Here is a 20,387-nt window from a genome sequence, read left to right as displayed (position 1 = left end):
TGCAGAATTCAAAGAAAGCATGCAATGCAGTAATAGTTGAGCAGCAGCGACTTCACACCTCCTCCAGATGATGCTGAAAGCTGCCAGCTGGTGAATGTGTGTGTGCTCAGTGTAGTCGTGTATTCATTACTGACCGGGGGCAGAGGAGTCCACTCTGTCTCAGAGGTGTAATGGGATGAAATGTGGACAGCATGTGGAGTGAACGTAATGAACAGAGTGGATGGAGCAGATTGGGGGGGGGTTGGTTGGTGGTGATGGGGGTGGAGCATGGGGGGTTGGGGGTGAATCAACTTGAAAGGATGATTTGCAAGAGTTATACTTGAATATGAGAGAGGAGAGAGCTGAGTGTTGTGCAGACCCCGACGGGTCAGAGAGAATAAATAATCACTCACAATAACATTATGACCACTGAAAGATGTAAGAAGTAACACTGATGACCGTTTTCTCATAGCATGGATTGGTTTGAGGGCTGTATTAGACAGCGAGTGAACATGTTTTCCTCAGAGGTCATGTCTTGGGAAACAATGCTCCCGTGGGCTGTTTCCATTCTGTTGGTCTCAGTAAGGACAGGCAGTAAAACAGCAACAACTTTATGGGCATCCACTGATACAACCAAGCTCGTGGAGGCCTCGCCTCGCCATTTGAAGCAGATACCACAGCACAGCTTCTGTGGTCTTATGGAGAGCGTCTTGCTATAGACATCTGGCTCCATATCATTTCTTCATGAAGCACCAATGAAAACACTTTCCCCCCAAAAAAGAGACATTATGATTTGACCCTAACCCTGTTTAATCAACAATGGAGATTTCACTTTGGAAACAACCCTGGTTTTTTTTAACATTTAAAACGTCATTTACAAAACGATAGTCAATATATGCAAAAGAGCTTTTGATTCTGTGTGTTTCAACTCATTCCATACAGTTGTGGTGTAATATATTCAGAACAAGCAAATCTGTAGCACCATGCTATTATTCATATGCATATTACACATATAACTGTGAAACAAGTCTGTAGAACCTCCTGCAGTGTGACAAATATGGAACAGGCAACCTTTTAATGTTTGTCTATATTTTTGAAGCATCATTATAGCCTTTGTGAAAATAGTCTAGACAGAGGGAAGCAGCTCTGACTGTCTCATCTAGTAAAAACATGTTGAATAATCCCATTGACTGTGTTTCCTTAACGCTGACAACAGTAACAATAATGATGATACTAATTGGCATTACCATTGTCGTTATTGTCATCCTTGCTGCAAATGTTGTCTCATTAGTCGTTGCTTCAAGAACTGATAGGTTGGGTGAGTCTGAAACTAGGCTGGAGGCTTTAAGAGAAGCTTAGCATCGGTAGCAGCTTTCCCCTCAGGGCTCTCCTACCCTCATTTTCCCAACACAAAACCCCTATTTCAGCAAAATCAAAAAGAAATATTCAAACCACACATGGGCAGCGTGAACTCAACATACAGCATTTGAAATGTATCAGGTTTGTTGTTTTGTTGCTATTGTTTTCTTCCTTAGTGTTTTTGTGAGGAAATCTATCATTAAGTGAGGTCATGTGTATTTTGAAAAGCATAGCTATTGTTATAAGCAGTCAACCTGGCATGATTATTGTTTGCAGATATCTTGTCTTCCTGCAAATCAAGAGAGACCTCTACCATGGTCGGCTCCTCTGTAAAACCTCGGATGCAGCCATGCTGGCTGCTCACATCCTTCAAGGTAATGGAAAGTGACAGATGGAAATGACTTGTACCGCTCTGCTTCTCACTGTGCTCTAACCTCTGTTTCACTTTGCTTTGTACTTTACCATGCTGATAAATACCAAGAGGCACCCAAATAGATTCTCTAAATAATTTCAATGTGTCTGGTAAAAACACTTGAGGAAGGTTGGGCCTGCTGGTGATCACGTATAACATGTACTCTCTGCCATGAGCTTTTTATACTGGTGTATGCGCCAAGGTTTCTCAAGGAGTATTTTGTACCTGGATGAGATTAACCCAATAACTTGTACACTTCTTGTTTTTCAAGAACTCATGCTCAATTATTGAGTCTTTGATGTGTTTTATCTGGCATCTTATCATCCTCTTATCACTCCTAAATACAGAAATGAATACAGCACACACGATGTCTGGCGGCAAAGCTGGCGTCGCAGAAAGCACTGAGTTTTGAGATGAGGCAGGTCTTCTGGAGGAGGGGCTGATGAATTAAAGATGGGCTGCCTGGTCAGCTCCTCCTTGCAGAGAGAAATAAGCATCAGGGTCATGTGAGGAGTGCGGTGTGGCATGAAGGAATATGTGAAGTAATCCTGGCTGTGTATACACCGTCTCCTCTGGCAAAAAGCAAATAGCATCAGAGTCAAAGAAAATCGTTATTCTATTTTCTCTCAATGCCTTGTTTTAACATTTAACTTTATTCTTTTATTTTAGCTGAGATCGGTGATTATGACCCGGGGAAGCATCCTGAAGGTTACAGCTCCAAATTCCACTTCTTCCCTAAACATTCGGAGAAACTGGAGCGGCGGATCGCAGATCTACACAAGACAGAGCTGATGTAAGAGCCAAATTATATGAGTGCACCTCTGCTGTCAATCTGTCTAGCATTACTGTAGATCCCACATTTTTTCAGGCCAGACAAACAGTCAACCCTCCCTTGACATTCATATAATTGACTGCAATAATGATGGAAGAGCACACTGATCTGCACTGGACTAATGTGTCTGACTCGCCAGATTATTGCTGGGTGTATGAGCAGATAACCAAGAAGATTGCTCCATCCTCCACTATCCTCTCGAATAATTCAGTCAGATTTTCTATTCGCTTGTACAAGTACAAGTAATGGGTGCTGGCCACTACTTTAACTTGGAATTACAAAAATAAAGGTAGACTTATAAAGCAGATCTACACACTTAACATATAAGGCTCAGTAATTCCAGAGATATCCCTTTCATTGCTTTATAAAGTACTTTATGACTTATGCTATTCCTGCATTATTATCGTTTTCGGTAACAAAAATAGGGAAAGAAAAACCAAAAGATGTCTGTTTTATTATGACACTGTGAGACACAAAAGCCATAGCATTGCATCAACCAGGTCAGGTTTTGATGCTGTGGGACCAGAGTGAAATGCAGAATGACACTCTGCTGCCCACTAGTGGTCTCCTCATTCTTCACCAAGCCGCTTCAATGAATCATTTAATAATTTCAAATTCACTATAAGAACTATAAACTATAATTGCTTCAGCAGAGTTTCATACATTTTTTGTTTGCATTTGGTATATTTTCTCTCTACATCTTTATCTTGTTTTCACTTTGATTAGATGTAGGTTATGTTCAGAGATTGTCTTAGTTAGAAAATGCTTTCGGAATTTTAGTAGTCTTGTGCCTCTAGTCATTATTTTTGACAATATGACACAAGCATTTGCTTCCCCTCAGTGGACAAATTCCTGAGACATCAGAGCGAAACTTCCTGCAGAAAGCCCAGATGCTGGAGACATATGGTGTCGATCCCCATCCATGCAAGGTTGAGTGTTGTTTTGCAATTGCTAATGTACCATTTTTCGGGGTAGACACTTGAAAATATGCTCAATATGTGCTCAAACTCACCAGAAAAAGTACTAATCATAATTATTGTGCATGTTTCAGGACGTGTCGGGGAACCCAGCCTTCCTTGCCTTCACACCATTTGGTTTTGTGGTACTTCAGGGAAACAAGAGAGTTCATTTTCTCAAATGGTGAGCCGAGCGAGCGTCACTCTCTTGTGTGTTTCATGCAGAGAGCTCTATATATAATCCATGTTTGGAAAATTATGTTTCCTGCAAGTACAAAGTGTGGAGTACAGCTGGTTGTAAGAGTCACAGTCGACAAACCTTCTCCATCTGCCTCTACCTGTGAGAAGTGCTGGAGGCGAGCATGTACACAGATGGCTGAGCAGGAGCTTGACGGACAAACTCAGGGGAAGTTTCAATCAGAGTTGGATACAAGCCTCAACATAGATTCCAACTGAAATGAGTTTAGGAAAAGTCTTTGGTTCTCTCTGGTGTGTGTGTGTGTGTGTGTTTTTTTTTTTTTTAAACCAAGGAGGTTACTGTTCCCACAATGTCGCAAGGCCTTTTATGTATTGTGTTTGCAGTATTTATAATGGCTGTATTTGTTTGCTTTCAACAGCACTCAGGTTTCCCTTGTTCTTCATTACCTGCCTTTGGGGAATATTATCGCTTATTTGTTTTGCCAACCAAACACAGAGCTCCATGACTGTTTATGTGATTTCAGAGTGGCTGTCATGAATATTTAAAGATGCTGTGGCTTTCTGTTTCTGCTCACTTTAAAGCGTAACTGTTGCTGCGCTTTCTCCCCAAACAGGAACGAGGTGACCAAGCTCAAGTTCGAAGGCAAGACTTTCCACGTATATGCAACTCAAAAGGAGGTGAGAGCATAAATTGTTGGATGTAGGATGAAAAGAGGTGAATCATGTTACATCGTCAATGTCTGTGCAATGCGATCCTTATTGTCTCAGAGTGTTATATTGTCCTGCACGGTTTCTCATTTTCAACGTGCAGGACCAAAAGATCATCTTGACGTACTTTGCACCCACGCCAGAAGCATGCAAGCACCTTTGGAAGTGCGGCGTGGAGAATCAAGCTTTCTATAAGTGAGTCCACCGCTTCCTTCCATTTGTTTACCGGTAATTTCTCTTATTACCTTGCCATCATGATGCAGTTTCCCGCGGTGCATCTCCGGGCAGTCTCCTTCACGTTACTGTCACAGCACCTTATAGTGTCCTTAAGAGCCCTTCCCCCCTGGTTGTTTATCAGCAGGAATATTGGGTGCGGGTTGCTGTTGACCTTTAGGAAAGGCGTGTGGGTTGGCACGAGACCGTAAGCACTTCTGTGCTGCTTCTGAGATAGGGCTCTCCTGTGTCAGCCATGAGTAATAGTGCAGGTCTGCTCTGCTCTCTGTGAGCAGAGTGAGCTCACTGGGAGCGGTATCATAACGAGTCACACTGATGAGGGTCATGCAGCGGGGTTAAAAACAAAGAGGGGAAGTAGCAGAGATTAGCACGTGCCTGGGTGGAAGAAATATGATGTGACCTTTTGATAACTCTCAAGTGGCGAAGTGATAATCTTTTATCAGCCCCCCCAGTTATTAGGATTTTCTGTAATCAGAAGTCCGGGTCATTAAAACACAAAAGGACATGATGAAGAGGCGCAGTCTTTCAGATAGGCACACATAATCCCTTGAAAGCAAATGGAACATTAAAAATTAATGTGTCACTTGCTATGACAATATAAACATATTGAATACTGTATGGAGCTGCGTTAGGGATGCTGTGCCAATAGTGTAAAATACATTGTGCATAATTCATTGAAAGGGCATTTGATCTCTTTCTTCTTGGACTCAGAAAATACAAATGCATCTCAAAGAAAAAGCAGTCCAATGGAAAATAATTTTTGCCATAACTTAATCAAAATGGGAAAACATCCAAATATTTTACTTTGTTGCACATAAGCTGAAATATTTCAACCTTTTGTTTGTTTAAATATTTATTTTTGTTTAGCTTATATTATATTGAATGATAACATTTGAGATGCACTTTTATAGTGAGAGAGACACTGTGTGATGATGTGACGTACATTTACATGAGGATTATCGGTTTTCCTTCCAGGCGTCTCTGTTCAACTGCAGTTGATTTCATTATCATCTCTTTTTTTTCTTCCATCAGACTTGAGAAGTCAAGTCAGGTTCGCACAGTGTCCAGCAGCAACCTGTTTTTCAAGGGCAGCCGTTTCCGATACAGGTACGGTACACGACAAGGTCGCAGGACTTGTGATGGGGGTGGGGGGACGACTGTGGATGCCCCCTCTTTCCAGCTGAATTGTATTCCCAGAAGATGTAGCCTCTTGGCTTTCTGTGCTGTGACGATAGCCTACTTTTGCCTGCAGGGCAGTGCTGACGCTTCACAAGACAGAGGACAGAGGGGGCAAATGAAAGAGACTGGTCAAATGATGTGTTATCACCTTGGATATGCTGTAAAGCTGCAGATGAAAGCTTTGCTTTGTATTTGTATTTATTAATTTATCAAACAATATTCTGTATGAAAAATGAAATAGGATTTGAAATGATTGGAAACTGAATCTTTCTAAACTGTAAAACCATCATATAATTGAGGTTATTACACATGTACAGATTTGTTCTTGCTGAAATGTACGATACAAGTAAACATATAATTATCACACTTAAATATAATGTTGCTAGAGTGGTCTTAGTGTAGTGTCTTAATATGAAGTTTATGCTGCAGTGGAAACAACCCATTCATACTGGGAATTTAGGGCTTTTATATAATTATTGTCAAAAATCACAAAACCTGTGAAAATCAAATAGAAACAATGCAAAATATTACACTTTGAGTCAACTGACATGGAAAATAAGTATATTATAATTTTGATTAAGTCTTCATTCAGTGGAAAACGGCGATGACATTTTACCCTCTAGCCAAGTCAATCCAATGCAGTTTAGTGTTGGAAGGGCGAACCATGATCATTGTTTTGGTATTTTATCTTGCGAGTCTGTCTGTGTGCATTTGTCTGACTGGTGGTAATTCAGTTAAACAAAGCTGAATTCACCAGGTTTATTCAATCATGATGCCCATGCACAGTACTCATCCACTGCAGGAATGACTCTCATAGCATTCGGCGAGACGAGAGGGCTTGGTTTTGTGTGCGTGCGTGTGTGTGTGTGTGTGCACATGAAACTCATCCTGAGCATCGTCTTTGTGCTTTATAACAGCGGGCGAGTGGCAAAAGAGGTGATGGAGCAGAGTGCCAAAATCAAACGTGAACCTCCAGAAATTCACAGGTAGAGTTATAAACTCAGAAGACGTCAGACTGTTTCGTCACACTTCTGTTTGATTTTCTTCCATTTTCTTAGGCACCAAGGTACTCTTGATGTCTTTGTCTCAGCACTGCCTACTGGCTACAGTAGGAGTTGCCTACATTTACAGCTCAGAATTTCATGCTTGTGTGTCTGTGTTTGGTTCTGCAGGGCTGGCCTCGTGCCCAGCAGAAGTTGTCCGTCCATCACTCATGGGCCTCGGCTCAGCAGTGTACCACGCACACGTCGACGAGCTGTGCACATATCTATCATGGAAGGTAGGAAATGAAATTACATTTTAGTAATAAACACATCTGAGCTTTTTTTTGAACACTTGAATTAGATTCAGCAAAGAAAAACAGGAACATAAACGGAGAGATATGGAAAGTAAGAAGCAGACTGCCAGGGAGCATGAAACAAAACAAAACTCAAAATTATATATTTGTTTGCGTGGGTTTCTCCCCGTAGTCCAAAAACATGTATGTGAGGTTAATTGGTGACCCTGTATTGCCCCTGGGTGTGAGTGTGTGTGGTTGTATATGTATGTCCTGTGGTTGACTGGTGACCTGACAGGTGTATCCTGCCCTTGCACATAATACAGTGGGATTGGCTCCAGCACCCCACAGCCCTGAACAGGATAAACAGTGTAGAACTTGGATGGATGGGGAAAAAAAACGACCTTTCATTTTTCTTAACAGAGTCCTTTCAATGACCTGAAAAAGATGTTGTTTATACTTTAAATTTTCAACCAAATATAGAACATAAAGAAACGTCTTAATAGAGACGTCTTTGCTATGACGTTTCACTTTTCAAACAGATTTTGACGTAGTATAAACGAAGGCAAAGGCATCTTTTCAACATCTTGAAAAATCTCGGATAATGGCTATGGCATTGTAAACCACTTGGCACAAAATTACAATTGGATCACACCCATTTTTGAGAAGACCCATATTCACTTGCTCTCCCACGTGCAGTAATCGGAGCTGTTTGGCCTCGTTCATGCTGCTGGAGCACTTTGCAGGAGTGTGCATCAAGTCAGTTGCTCCTCACTCCGATGCAGCCTGTCACAGATGTGTGTATGTTTGTGTGTAGGCCGGCCAACACAGCAGCAGCTAAAGTCACACTTGCCGGCTCCGGGCCTAGAACAGGTGGCACTAGTGTTTCTGTGAGTGTGGTGGACACAGCAGGTACATGGGCCTGATCAGCTTTGAGTAAAACGGTCGCTCTTTTTTAAAGTGCTAGCTTTTTTTTTTTTTTGCTATAAGACAAATAGAGGTTTGTTGGGTATACTGACAGTTTTTTACTGTGGGTTCACGGTGTTTCCCACCCCCAGTGTGTGCTGACTGGGTGCCTTACAGTGGTATTAATACCACAGCTGAAAATAGCCTTGGTCTTCTACTCCATGTATGTCACTGGCTTGGGTGGGGCTAAAGCTGGCCAGACCAATGCTGGGGGTCATCGTGCTGTTCCAGAGACCTGCCGCTTCATCTCTGCCAGCGGCCACTGAGGCACAAGCCTTCGGCTTACCACCAACGCACCGTGGCCTGGACTCTGGAGTGGGACCATAAGGACGGGGATAAGCACGTGCACGCTGCAGCCATGGTGAAGTGTCTGATCCGCATCACCACCCGGGTGAACGTCCACCTGCGTATGATCAATCACTGCTACCGGGATGTGAAGGTTCGCGTGCTGAGCCTGGGGCCTCGTATGCTGGGCAAAGCCCTGGGCGTCCTGCCTCTCTACCCTGCCCTGACAGGACAGCAGGAGTCGGCCCGTGCCACTCCTCTTCCCAGCACCCCCCTCCCCATCGAACATCCCAGCAATGCTCCAGGTAATCTCACCATGGGGAGAATCCTTTTTTTTTTTTTGTTTGTTTCAAATCGGTCTCTTTGGAGTTGTTGAAAAGAGAGCAATCTCATTCCTGTGGCACTTTCTGGTAATTGTGGTTGTCTTTTTGTTGGGTTTGGTTGGTCCACTCTTTATATACAGTAGCTCCTGTCTTTGTTTTGAAGCATTATATTTCAAGTCGTCTGTGGATTTGGTGTGTGCATTTCTTTGCGGCCATATCATCCTGTACTTAACTTGGCATAACAGCGGATAAGATGAGTCAGATGACCTCAGAAGTAAAGATGGCTCCCAACACTCTTCCAGCCAGTAGGCTGCCTCCTTTCCACTTGAAAAGAGTTTCATGTCAGCAGAGGCTTAGATGCTGGACATAATCTGCCCTACTTTTCCAACAGTTTCATAAACTCCTTTTTCATGATGTGCTTCCTCATCAAAAGCTGAATTTTAATCTGCTCCCTTTATAGTGAAGGTGTAATGTTGCTGCTCTGACGTTGTGGAGAATGTGATCTCGTCAGCAAAGACCTCGTCTTCACTGACATGTACACTGTGAAGGGTCTCTTGTGTACTGTACTGCCATGTTTACTGCGGTTAAAATGGTTCAGCTGGTTTTTCTGCAGTAAATCTTACAGCTGTTACTGTTTCTCTGGTATATCTGAAAACTGGCATCGAGCAGCGCATCAATATTATATCACCACATGAAGCCAGATGTTCTGTAGAATAGTGTTAAAGCATTAAATAGTTTTGTTTTTTTCATTTCTTTCTTCTAGATTTAAAGGTTTCATTACAGCAAGGAACAGTTATGATTTCCTTCAATTACCAAGCTATTCAAAGTCTTTATCTACATCACAGAAGAGTGTTTATCGAAAATCTCATGTGTGTACTAAGTGAAAGCACCAGGGTGTGAATGCTACAGTACTTTTTTAAAGATTGAAGACAAAGTATTTGCTTGTTTAATTTTTACAATATGTAATAGTTCAAGGTCCATCAAAATAATGTTTTCAGCCGTATCAGCCAGCACTTCCTCTGCTAAATGTTTATAAGCAGACTGTAGTGAAGTGGTTAGTGTTGTTTTAAGAAAGTCTATGGCAGCATTGGGAGTATTTTAAAAAGTTTTATAGAATCCTTCCTTTGGGGAATCCTGACTATACAAATGGTGAAAAGACAAATCTTAATGTACATAGTTCGATTCTTATTAGGTCTGTGTTACATGTCATGCATGTAACTCCATTACTCATTCTTTTATATGTCTGCTTTCATATTGATCAATATCATGACAACAAGTTTACATTAAACTGATTAGTTCACAATGAACTTATTTTCCCCTTGGTAATGTTGACATGGATGTTTCATAGGTTGTGTATTTGTATGTTTGATTTCTGCACCTGTGGCTTACAAACTGTTTGAAAACTGCTGGTCTGATGTTACTTATAGAACTGTTTTTTGTTGTTTTTTTTCTTGCTTGGGCTGCATAGTGGTGTAGTGATGAGCAAATGGCAATCTTGTCTCATAGTGAGAGATGTGGAATCTGGCCAGGGCCTTCCTGTGTAGATTTTACATGTTCTCCCTGTGTGTATATTTCCTCCCACATTCTCAAAACATGCTTGTGAGTCTAAAATTGTCCCTGGGTGTGAATATGAGCGTGAGACTCTCTGTCTCTCTGTGTTTATCCTGTGGTAGACTGGCGGTCTGTGTAGGTGATCTGTGTAGCCTGCCTGTGCTCATTTGGAATTGCATCACTTCCTCCCGCTGGATTATAAAACCTGTTTTTTTTTTTTTTTGTGTTCTGCATTATTTTTCAAATGTTGCAAGTCTGACCACAATGTGGATGCGAAAGCTATTCTTGTGCCTTTTGATATTTAGTATTGATTCCAAAATTAACCCCATTAAATTCAAAAGAACACTACAAGGAAAAGCAAAACTGTATGAAGAAAATGTTGTAAACTCTACATTGTGCAAAAACCAAACCAAACAAAAAAGACATTACAAAAGTATGATGCTTTCATGTTACACTGATGGCAGCTATCTTGAAAAAACAAAACAAAAACTCTGAGTCCTCGACGTTGCCCTGAGATCCATCCATGTCCTGCTTCCCGCCAACAATCTGACTCTCAAAGTCAGCCAACTGGATTACAATAGAGGAGTAGTTACTACAAACTCAGTTGTATCAATGATGCAGCAGTCTGTTCTAGTTACTCACAGCGGGCACTTGCAGGGTGAGGACAGGCATCAAATGGCATCAACAAAATAAGTTGATGTCAAAATAGCACTTTTTTGTGTGTAAAATGTTACTGAAAAACATTTAATAAAGTTGTTAGGTTATGATGTTGGAGGTTGCTCCCAATGGAGGTGGAACATCATGGCCGTCACTATTGATGTGTGAATGTGTGCATGTGGGAATTTGGAAGTGCTGTGAAACTGCTGAAGCTGTGAAAAGGCTGTGTGAGAAAACTCCATGTATGTGACCCACGTATTAAAAGAAGTTAGACACCCCTGGATTAATCTGTGCAATAGTCTTGTTTGACTTTCCCCTGGTTCTTCTGTCTCTCTGAATCCTTCTACCAGGTCTGGAGTCTTTGCGAGATAGTGCCCACTCTACACCAGTGCGTTCAGTTTCCCATGGGGAGTCCTTTCTCCCACGCTCCCGGAGCCAGGCCACAGATGCCAGCGAAGGCGCGGCGGTCATCTCGGACGAGGCCTACAGCCCCTCAGACAGCGTCCTGCCCACCCCGGTGGCTGAGCAAAGCATGGAGCTGGCAGCCTCTCGCCAAGTCAACGGCGCACCCTGCAGCATCGAGGAGGAGAAGGAGTCTGAGGCGGGCACTCCTATGCAGGGAGGAGGTGATTTTGGTGCGGGCGGTAGATCTGCACAGGAGGGTGGAGGGGGGGACTCAGCCCTCAGCGAGGTGGAACAGGTGAATAAGTTTGTCTTAAGTGTCCTCCGTTTGCTCCTTGTGACCATTGGACTCCTCTTTGTCTTGCTCCTCCTCCTCATCATCCTCACCGAGTCAGACCTTGACGTTGCATTTTTAAGTGATATCCGCCAGACCCCCGAATTTGAGCAGTTCCATTACGAATACTTTTGTCCCCTCAGGCGGTGGTTTGCCTGCAAGCTCCGCTGGGTGGGCGGGTTGCTCATTAACAAGTGAGAGTGAGGTCGTAGAGGCCGTAAGCCCATTCGGGGGTCTGAGAAGACGGTTAGGACTCCGGAGTGATGGAGGGCAACCCAGTCCCAACCATGAACCCTGCTTCTCTCATCCTCCTCCTGCAGACATACAGCTTGGACCACCCCTGGTAATACCAGGCCAGGATCTCTCTCCCCCCCTTCTTTCTCTATTTTAAGTTGCACCCTGACCCACCCACCCACCCACCTCCTCGTTTCGTTTCACTTTCGTTCATTTTTCGTCTTCTTCTTCTTCTTTTTTTTTTTTTTACAAAACCAGGATATTTTTTTTCTATTTTTTTTTTTTTCTTATTTCAAATATTTTATTTTTACAAAGGAAAATGATGTGAAATTGAAGCATTTTAGACAGTTCCTTTTATACTGGAACAGAAGATTTTGTAGCAACGGATGAACGTTGCCTTCATTGTTTATTGCTTTTAAACATGTATTCGCATAGGAAAAGAGAAGGGATGATGAATGGTAATCAAGAAAGTTTAATTGTATTTATAAGATGGAAGTGAGTCATGTTATGAGTCAAGAGGCCTCGTGCTGTCAAATGCATGTGAGTCAAAGTGGTTTCACACCTTTTTGATGGTGATTCATCTCCATCAGAGGTGGTCCACACCAGTGGTTCCCATCCTTTCTGCCTTGGAATTCCCGTTCTAGAACCCCACTGCAGATCCTCTGTCCAACATCTGTTTTGCTAAAACATTAGTGTGAAGGCGAAAACTGTCAAACACACCCTGTTTCAAAGAGGAGCATTCAAAATGAATGCAATGTGTAGTTTCTGGTTTGCTCTCGATTTGGAAAAAAAAAAAATCTAATTTATTTTTTATTTTTTGGCATGTTCAAATCTCTCTTTTTTTTTTTTTTTACAACATCAGAGCAGTTAAAAATCGTTGTATTTCTGATGGGTTAAGGGGTTCCTGGACCCCTGGCCGGAAACCACTGGTCTGGACAAACAGAAGCCTCAACAGAAAACTGGAGCAGCCTGAAAGTCTGAACGGAGAAAAAGTGAGTTTGTAAGACAGAGCAGACGGGGTGATTACCAAATGCCTTTTTCTTTCTTTGTTTTTTTTTGTTGTTGTTGTTGAAACGATATGAATGACTGTCAGCGTTTTTGTTTTTCTTCCCTGTGGATTGTTAACACACCTTAAAACTTTAGTATAGAACGCAAACTGATTTGATGACACGCAAATGCATTTTCCTGGCATTTTACAGTTGAAATAAAATAATCCAGTTCCAGTAGTTTTATGTGAGCCAGGGCAGATTAGAGAAATCCTCATGACGAGCGAGGAGGCACTGGCACCAATAGATGATAGTCAAGCTAGATGTGCAATGTTGATATGGTTTAAAAAAAAATAATGATTATTCAAAATATTTGGAATGTGCTCATTTGTTCACTTGTGTTTCCCTCCAATTATCTTGAATTTCATCAAGTTGAAGTTTGATGAATTTCAATTATTTCTTTCTATAAAGAGTTTATGACTCATTTTGGTTTCATATCAACCTTGCTCTTAGGTTCATGTATCAGACGATATTATTATTGTTAGAATAAGAGTAATGATGTACTTTTTGTACAAATTAGTTTGTTTCCTAATATATATATTGACAGGTTTTCCATGTATATTTTAACAGAACTGAAATGTTATTTTGTTATTGAAGATTAAATTATACCTTTTTTAGCGCTGTGTTTCGAGTAAGGTCAGAAGCATTCATGGCAACTTGGAAAGGGATTTGAGGAAAAAAAACAAAAACCCACAGAAACGGGGCTTTTATCCAGATCCACTCAACACTGATCACACCTCATCGCTCCACCAGCAGTGAAACCACCTTCAGCAATTCTAATGTCCGTTATAAATATGTATTTGTATCAAATGAAATCAGGCACAAATTGCAAATAATCTCCAAACACACATTTTTCATCTTTCTAAAATTTACTATAGCTTATTTTTACTGATAGGTACAGTATGTATTATTTTTTTAGTTTGAAAAAGCAACAATCAGTGTTGTGATGCAGATATATGTACTGAAGGAAGTGAGCGAAGCAGGGAGCTCCAGTATTTCCACTCTTATAAATCCAGATTCGTGTCGATCTTAAGTCCACTCAGAAACATGCAGATCACATAAGAAAAACAACAGAAGATGGAACCCTTATAAAATGCTAACAACAAAAAAACAAAGCTAAAAAGAATAATACTGGATACTACAATGACCTACTAATGCCACCTAATGCACAAAAGTGGCATTACATATTTTTACATACTGCACCTTTAAAGAATTTGAACAGGTGACTGTGAGCCTGAATGTAGAAACTCATGGCCGAGCCGCTTAAATTAATTCAAGCAATAATATCCGAGAGGACGTGTTGTACGAACGCAAGCTGTGCTGATGTTCAGTACTCCAGCACGAACGAGTGTGATCTTGTTTTCATAGTTACATTAACACTATTTATTGGTTGACAGCAATAAAAAAAAAAAAAAAAAAACAAGCTATGATTTAGTCGTTTAATTTTTTTTTTCTTTGTGTCTGCTAACATGATCATGATCAGGACTAAGAGTTCCTCAAAAATCTTTTCCAGTACGTTTCTTTGTTGTGCTCCTTCCACCCATGTACATTTATTTGTACATTTCTATAATTTGTGCAGTCCGATAAGAAAAGCACAACTATGCGACTTGTGTCGTGTGCTGTTATTAGTGTCATTGAGTCAAACTGATACTTTCCCCGTGCCGTTATGTTGAATATCAGTGCTCATGTGATGTCTCCTATGTGATTGAAGCAATGTCAACGAAAATATTAATTGTTATCAGACTGAATTGGCAGCTATTTTGAAGATTGTATAGCAAACATTATTTTCCCAATATTTGATTTATAACTGCTTCTGTAAAGGCCGGCTAATCAAGCAAGAAATATTGATAGTAACTGAATGATCGGTTGAAGTCATGTACAAGATGTTTTGTAATTTATAAATGAATTATGAGCTTTCTGAAGTACCTGCTGACTGTGGTAACGATGTGCATCTCAAAAAATTTGAAACCAATGGAAGTTTGTTTATTTGTTTATTTATTTAATTTATTGTGACAGTGAAATGTCCATATATATTTTAAATCCATGAAAATGAAATAATTAATTCTCTTTCAATCTTCATCATTTTGGCTTCCAATTCGCAAAAATAAAAACTAACCTAAATATTAGTGTTTCATATAAGTGGGTATTTGTCATACCCCCCACCCCCCCAAAAAAAAAAAAAACCATGATTATCACTAATAAAAGAAAATGCTTGAAACTTTTGAGCTACTTTTAGTATGAAAATAAGGAAAAAAACATCTCAAAGGTTGTCATGTTTTTTGAAATGCATCTTATTTGAGTTACTCTGTTACATGTTTATTTTTTTTTTTTAATGTCGGTCAATACAAGAGGACATTGATGAATCTATTATACAGGATAGTGTAGAATGTGAATCCTTATCCCGTCATATTTCAGTCAGGCTCTAATGCCTCACAGCTACAGGGAGCAATAACTGTCCTATCTGCTGGATTCTGAGTAAAAAGCATGTTTTTACTGTGTGACATGTGGGCTACCTCCTGTACCAAGTGGTGCATCAGTGCGACTGTATGAAGGCCGAGGATACTCAAAGTGATGGTATTGGAGGTTTAGACAGGAAAAGGAAAGAGAAATCAAAGCCACAGCAAAAGAGAGTGGAATTCTTTAAAAAAAAAAAAAAAAAAAAAAAAAAGGGAATGGAGGGCACGTATTGACTCATCAATCTACTGGCTGTTCTGGGTATTTATTTCGTTGATTTTATTTTCTATTTTGTTGCTGCCGGTTTTTAGCTGCTGCACTGGATGGTGCTACTTGTTTTCTTTGCTCCTGTGTAATTGTGAGCACAGTAATCGTAGACGTGACCGCAGAGTAGCAGGCACTTTGGCGTTGTGGCTGGATCCACTCCTGTAGCTCATTATCTCTCACGACTCGCCACACATATCTGTGGCGAAGGGCAGCAACACAAACTCCGCAGCACCAGTGCTGGAGGAAACGTCATACCATTAGAATAAAGCACATACTTTCTATCAAAAATGGCAGCAAGGTCAGGGAGGGCTCTTCAGTGTATTCTCATACTTAATATTTACCCTTATCCCGATGGGTTGCAACAAGCTGCAAAGGCTCTTCTTTGCTCTCATCAGGCAACGTCTGCACTGCACTGAGCTCCATTTGGGTTGAGGTCTAATATAAATGAGGTGATTTTGACTGGAGGGAATCATTTATTTTTGGTCCGGAATTCACTGTTGTCCATTTGTAAGACTGTTGCTCCAATGTTGAATGAACTGAATCCAAATTTCAAGCAATTTCATCTGAAATTCATTCTGGTAACATTTGGGCAACATAAGCCAAGCATCAGTACGGTGTCATTCTTAGTGAAAATTGTTGCTGCTTTAGTGTCTTTTCTTGCATTTTTTCATGTCCCCTTTTGTCAATTGTTGCATCCCATTCAGGTAGGCTTCTAACAAGACACAGAGCAGGGTGGGTCTACTTTTTCTGTTCTTTTTTTCATCCTTTTTTACTTCTTCACTGAGGTCACAACTCATCAGTCGAGCCAGCCCAAGTTATGTGATATTGTTTGCAGAGGTGTCACTCCTACATTTATCAGCATTATGTAGCTTCAGTGGTTTCTCTGAACATATAAGCAACAATATTTAAAAAGGCAGCAGCATTCAAGGAGCAATAACCAGAGCAAAAAGACTTGTGTTTTAAAAAACCCACTCATGAATAGTGTCTGATCAGTACAATGTGTTCTTGCTGTTTCTGGAAACCCACTTACCAAGTTTCTGTTGTGCTGACTCGAACAGGGATGTGACCGCTGGGATGTTGAGTTATCGTTGCATTCAGTGCTAATATTTCATCAAGAAAGATCAATTTTCCTTGGAGACCTCTTTGTTCTGCTGTTTTATTTGCCGTCCCATTATTAAGTGGCAGACTGTGCCTGGACCACAACGCTGCAGTTTACCAAAGCAGAAAATATGAAGGAAAGGAGGCGTCGTCTCATTCAGCCACACGTTTCTCCGACTCCACATCTCCAAGCCCGAGAGAGGAAGCGGTGTCCAACTGTCATAAACTGTAATATTCACTGTAATGGCTACTCTCATGTCTTACTTTGTCTTTGCAGGTCTTTCCTGAAAGAAACCCCACTTTACATTTACTGTGTCATGTTTATATCCTGCATTTTTTTTTTACTTCATTTGTCCAGATGTTTAATGATTCATGATCAAAATTGAAAGAAAGGAAATCGGTTTGTCTATTTAACCAAAAATAATCCATTGTTCACCAGTAGGTAGAGTTTGGTTTAGAATTAGATGGACTGCTGATGAACATGGGACACAATGACAGAAACCCCTGCACACTGTAACACCTGGGTTTTCAAAGTGTGGGAGCATGAGCCTCCATCTTACAGCCCCCAATTCATAAGCTATTAATAATCACTGCTGAGATTCATGGCCAATAAAAAAGCACAACTCTTCTAATTTGAAATACCTATTGTTCACGTGAGGAAAAGGCAACTTCCTGACTCTGCTTCTCAGTTTTCAGGTGTGTCCCCAGGGGAGGCCTGCCCGACAATTTGAAAACCACTGGTTTTTACCAGAGAAACTCCTGGATTGGTTCCATTAGAAATGTTATTAGGTTGATACTGTGATTAACGGTTTGCAGACTTGAGTTCAATCAAAGGAGGTGTTCCTCTTATTGGGTCTCTTTTACATATTATCTATATCCAGAAAGACAAATACATTTGAAAACATATTCATGATGGGTTTTTTTATTTTAATTTTTGAGGGTGTTTTTGTGACTGAATGAAATTACATCATTAAAATTGATCTAATCTTAATTGGGGAGTTGAATTTGTATAAGACATAAAAATGGATGATGCTGTTATATATATATATATATATATATATATATATATATATATATATAATCTCCATGTGCCAAATCCAGTTCTTGTTGCGTCTGATCCATTCCGACCCCATGTTTGTACTGTAGGTAACCTTCTGTACAAGTCAGTATGAAATATTGTTTCTCTCCAATAGTCCCTTGTAACTGGTGCCATTAAATAAAACTATTCAAACTTGAAATAAACTTTAAAGAAGAAAATGTGACAAGGCTCAGCCTGTGGTTTTGTGAGGCAATAATTACAGCAGCACATGTGATTTCATGGGATATCTTTAATAGAACAAAGACCTAAAGAGTTAAACAGTCATCCACAAACTGGATTCGAGTTTCGACAGTGGAACAGAACATAAATAGTGAGGACCTTGAATATACAGCTTAGTCCTAAAGTTTGTGAAACTGATCGTTGTTCGTTTTTCCAGTTGCAAATCGAGATCAAGTGATATCGAGTGTACAAATGGGATCTTGTTCACACATTGCCCCGGGAATGTTCGGGAGGTTTCCTTGACCGCAAGATATCATCAAACCCGGGTATATTACACAATGTTTAAATGCTGAAAATACGTGTTTGTGTGAGTGTAATGACGAATTTCCTTCAGAAAGGTAGTGACAATGTACTAGAGACAACAACTAAACTGGATCCTACATTATTCATTCTTCATGTGTGGATTTTGGTAGAGCAACTTTAAAGTCAAAGATATAACACTTTTCTAAAAAGTTCTCAATCTTTTTTTTAAATTTTATTTTGAGGTACCAAGACCAGGACGTCACCCAGAACCAGATTTTTTTTTGAAAAGACAGTCTTCAGTGTGTCTGGCAGAAGCTCCAATTGCTCAAAACATTCTCAACCAGATCTTTGCGGATTTAGCTCCTGACAGAAACAAGTTTCCCAGGATGAGAACTTTGACACATGCACAGCTTTACAGAAAACCATTCTACATGTATGGCCAGTAGGGATTCAACAGAGGGGGAAATGATGTTTAAAGTTAGTGTTGCGTTTGTCTCGGAGCAGAATGGAGGCGTATCAGAGGCATAAACAACCACTTTGTTCTCGCTCAATGTGGTTTACCTACACATCAGGGTGTAATAAAAGTTTAATACACCAAAAACAAAAGCCATGCGTGAAAGATGCCTCTGTGTCATTTCCATTGTTTAATGCCGACCTGGCATCCGTCCTGATCAGACATGGCATTCAAATACACAGTTGTGATTTGCATCCACACAACTGCATTTGAGCAACATTTAACTTTTATTCCCACCTCCGAGCCATTTTTGTAAAATGGCAAACTGCCCAATTATTCGTTAAGATATCATTGTTTCATCATTTAAGATCTATAAGCAATCAAAAAGGAAAACTCTTTCCCTGCTTCTTCTAGAATCTGAAACTTCCATAACTGTTAGATTTAAGCTTCTCTCAAGCTCAAGCTCACAGATTTCTTTTCAAAGAATGATGTTGAAATAATCTTGCCAGAAAAGGCCCGACCTTGACCCCCAGGTGTTTCCTGCGTCCGCATTTTAAAACCAGTCATTTAACGGATTGTCCCACGGGCTTTTTGTCTGCAAGCTGTGACGTCTGGTTGAACTTTTTGCGTCATTGTGATTCGGACCTGTCAGAACTCAAAGTGCTCACATCAAACACAGCTGTATTTTTAACACAGCAGTTACGGCTGAAATCTGAAAATAGCGTGCACTCGGATCAGCGAAAGTATTGAATTATTTATGGGGGTAGTGCTTCTTGATCTAGCTGACACAGTCTTCGTCAACCTTTTTTGGGTTTCTTCAGCAGCACGGAGTACTTCGGGTTTGCTCTGTTGAATCTCATAGTGAACCTGAGGATACATCAGATTGGAAATGTGCAGTTACTCTGGGCTGCGTAAAAGCAAATGCACAGTTACAAAAGCCAGAAATGGAACACAATACACTTGTGGCCGAAACAAATTTAGCTGGTTGATGATATCGTTCTGAGCGCGAGGCGGAACTTGGAAAACTTCTGACGCAGCTTGCGAAAGTTCTTGTAGTCTGGACGGAAATTGTGGCCTCACTGAAAGGTTCAATTGATGGGAGGATTTTTCCATTGGTACCGCTGCAAACAAAAGCAAACTCGAAATTGTGCATTCATGGAAGCACAAGAACACACATGACTGACACAGTGGGCCTCATGGATGACGAACCGGGCCAGTAGGCTTCGCTCGTACAGGCACTCACCTTGGGAGGGAAAGAAAAAAAATATTGATTTGTTTCAAACTGTAGCTGCATGGTGAACCTATTCATGGATATTACACCAAACAAAAGTTCTAAGTTTATATTTGGTGGATTAATTCGTGGTAGTACCAATGCCTTTGTACTTGAACTCTAATGTTGAAAAGTCATCCCTCCTTCCCCTTATGCTGCATTTGTAAGGAATAGGCATTTGTGGGATGTGCAGACATGCTCAGCATGAAGTATTATTATTATTATTATTAGTAGTAGTAGTTGTAGTAGTAGTAGTAGTAGTAGTAATAGTACCAGCACATCATAGAAGTAATAGCCCAAGCGTAGATTCCCGGATGAGCAGCAGTTTAATGATGGGATTTTCCTGAAAAGT

At 40.6% G+C, this 20,387-nt stretch overlaps 1 protein-coding gene across 4 annotated transcripts in view; it reads left to right on the top strand.

Moving 5' to 3' along the window:
* Positions 1 to 17,896, top strand: part of frmd5a (FERM domain containing 5a) — a gene marked incomplete at its 5' end in the record, with an annotated part of 60,365 nt that extends 42,469 nt beyond the window's left edge. For 2 of the 4 annotated variants that reach the window (XM_080504636.1, XM_080504635.1), the window contains 10 exons: positions 1,615 to 1,712; positions 2,420 to 2,543; positions 3,424 to 3,511; positions 3,634 to 3,722; positions 4,351 to 4,414; positions 4,548 to 4,639; positions 5,711 to 5,785; positions 6,775 to 6,843; positions 7,030 to 7,136; positions 11,266 to 17,896. In XM_080504636.1, the coding sequence (XP_080360762.1) occupies positions 1,615 to 1,712; positions 2,420 to 2,543; positions 3,424 to 3,511; positions 3,634 to 3,722; positions 4,351 to 4,414; positions 4,548 to 4,639; positions 5,711 to 5,785; positions 6,775 to 6,843; positions 7,030 to 7,136; positions 11,266 to 11,849 (1,390 nt within the window). In that variant the 3' untranslated portion in view covers positions 11,850 to 17,896. Of the gene's footprint in view, positions 1 to 1,614; positions 1,713 to 2,419; positions 2,544 to 3,423; positions 3,539 to 3,633; positions 3,723 to 4,350; positions 4,415 to 4,547; positions 4,640 to 5,710; positions 5,786 to 6,774; positions 6,844 to 7,029; positions 7,137 to 11,265 lie in introns of all 4 variants that reach the window. The other 2 variants (XM_080504634.1, XM_080504637.1) reach the window with 2 other exon arrangements.
* Positions 17,897 to 20,387: the final 2,491 nt, after the last annotated feature.

The sequence above is a fragment of the Blennius ocellaris genome (genome assembly GCF_963422515.1).
Source record: "Blennius ocellaris genome assembly, chromosome: 11".
NCBI lineage: Eukaryota > Metazoa > Chordata > Actinopteri > Blenniiformes > Blenniidae > Blennius > Blennius ocellaris.
This window is presented reverse-complemented; position numbering and strand designations above follow the sequence as displayed.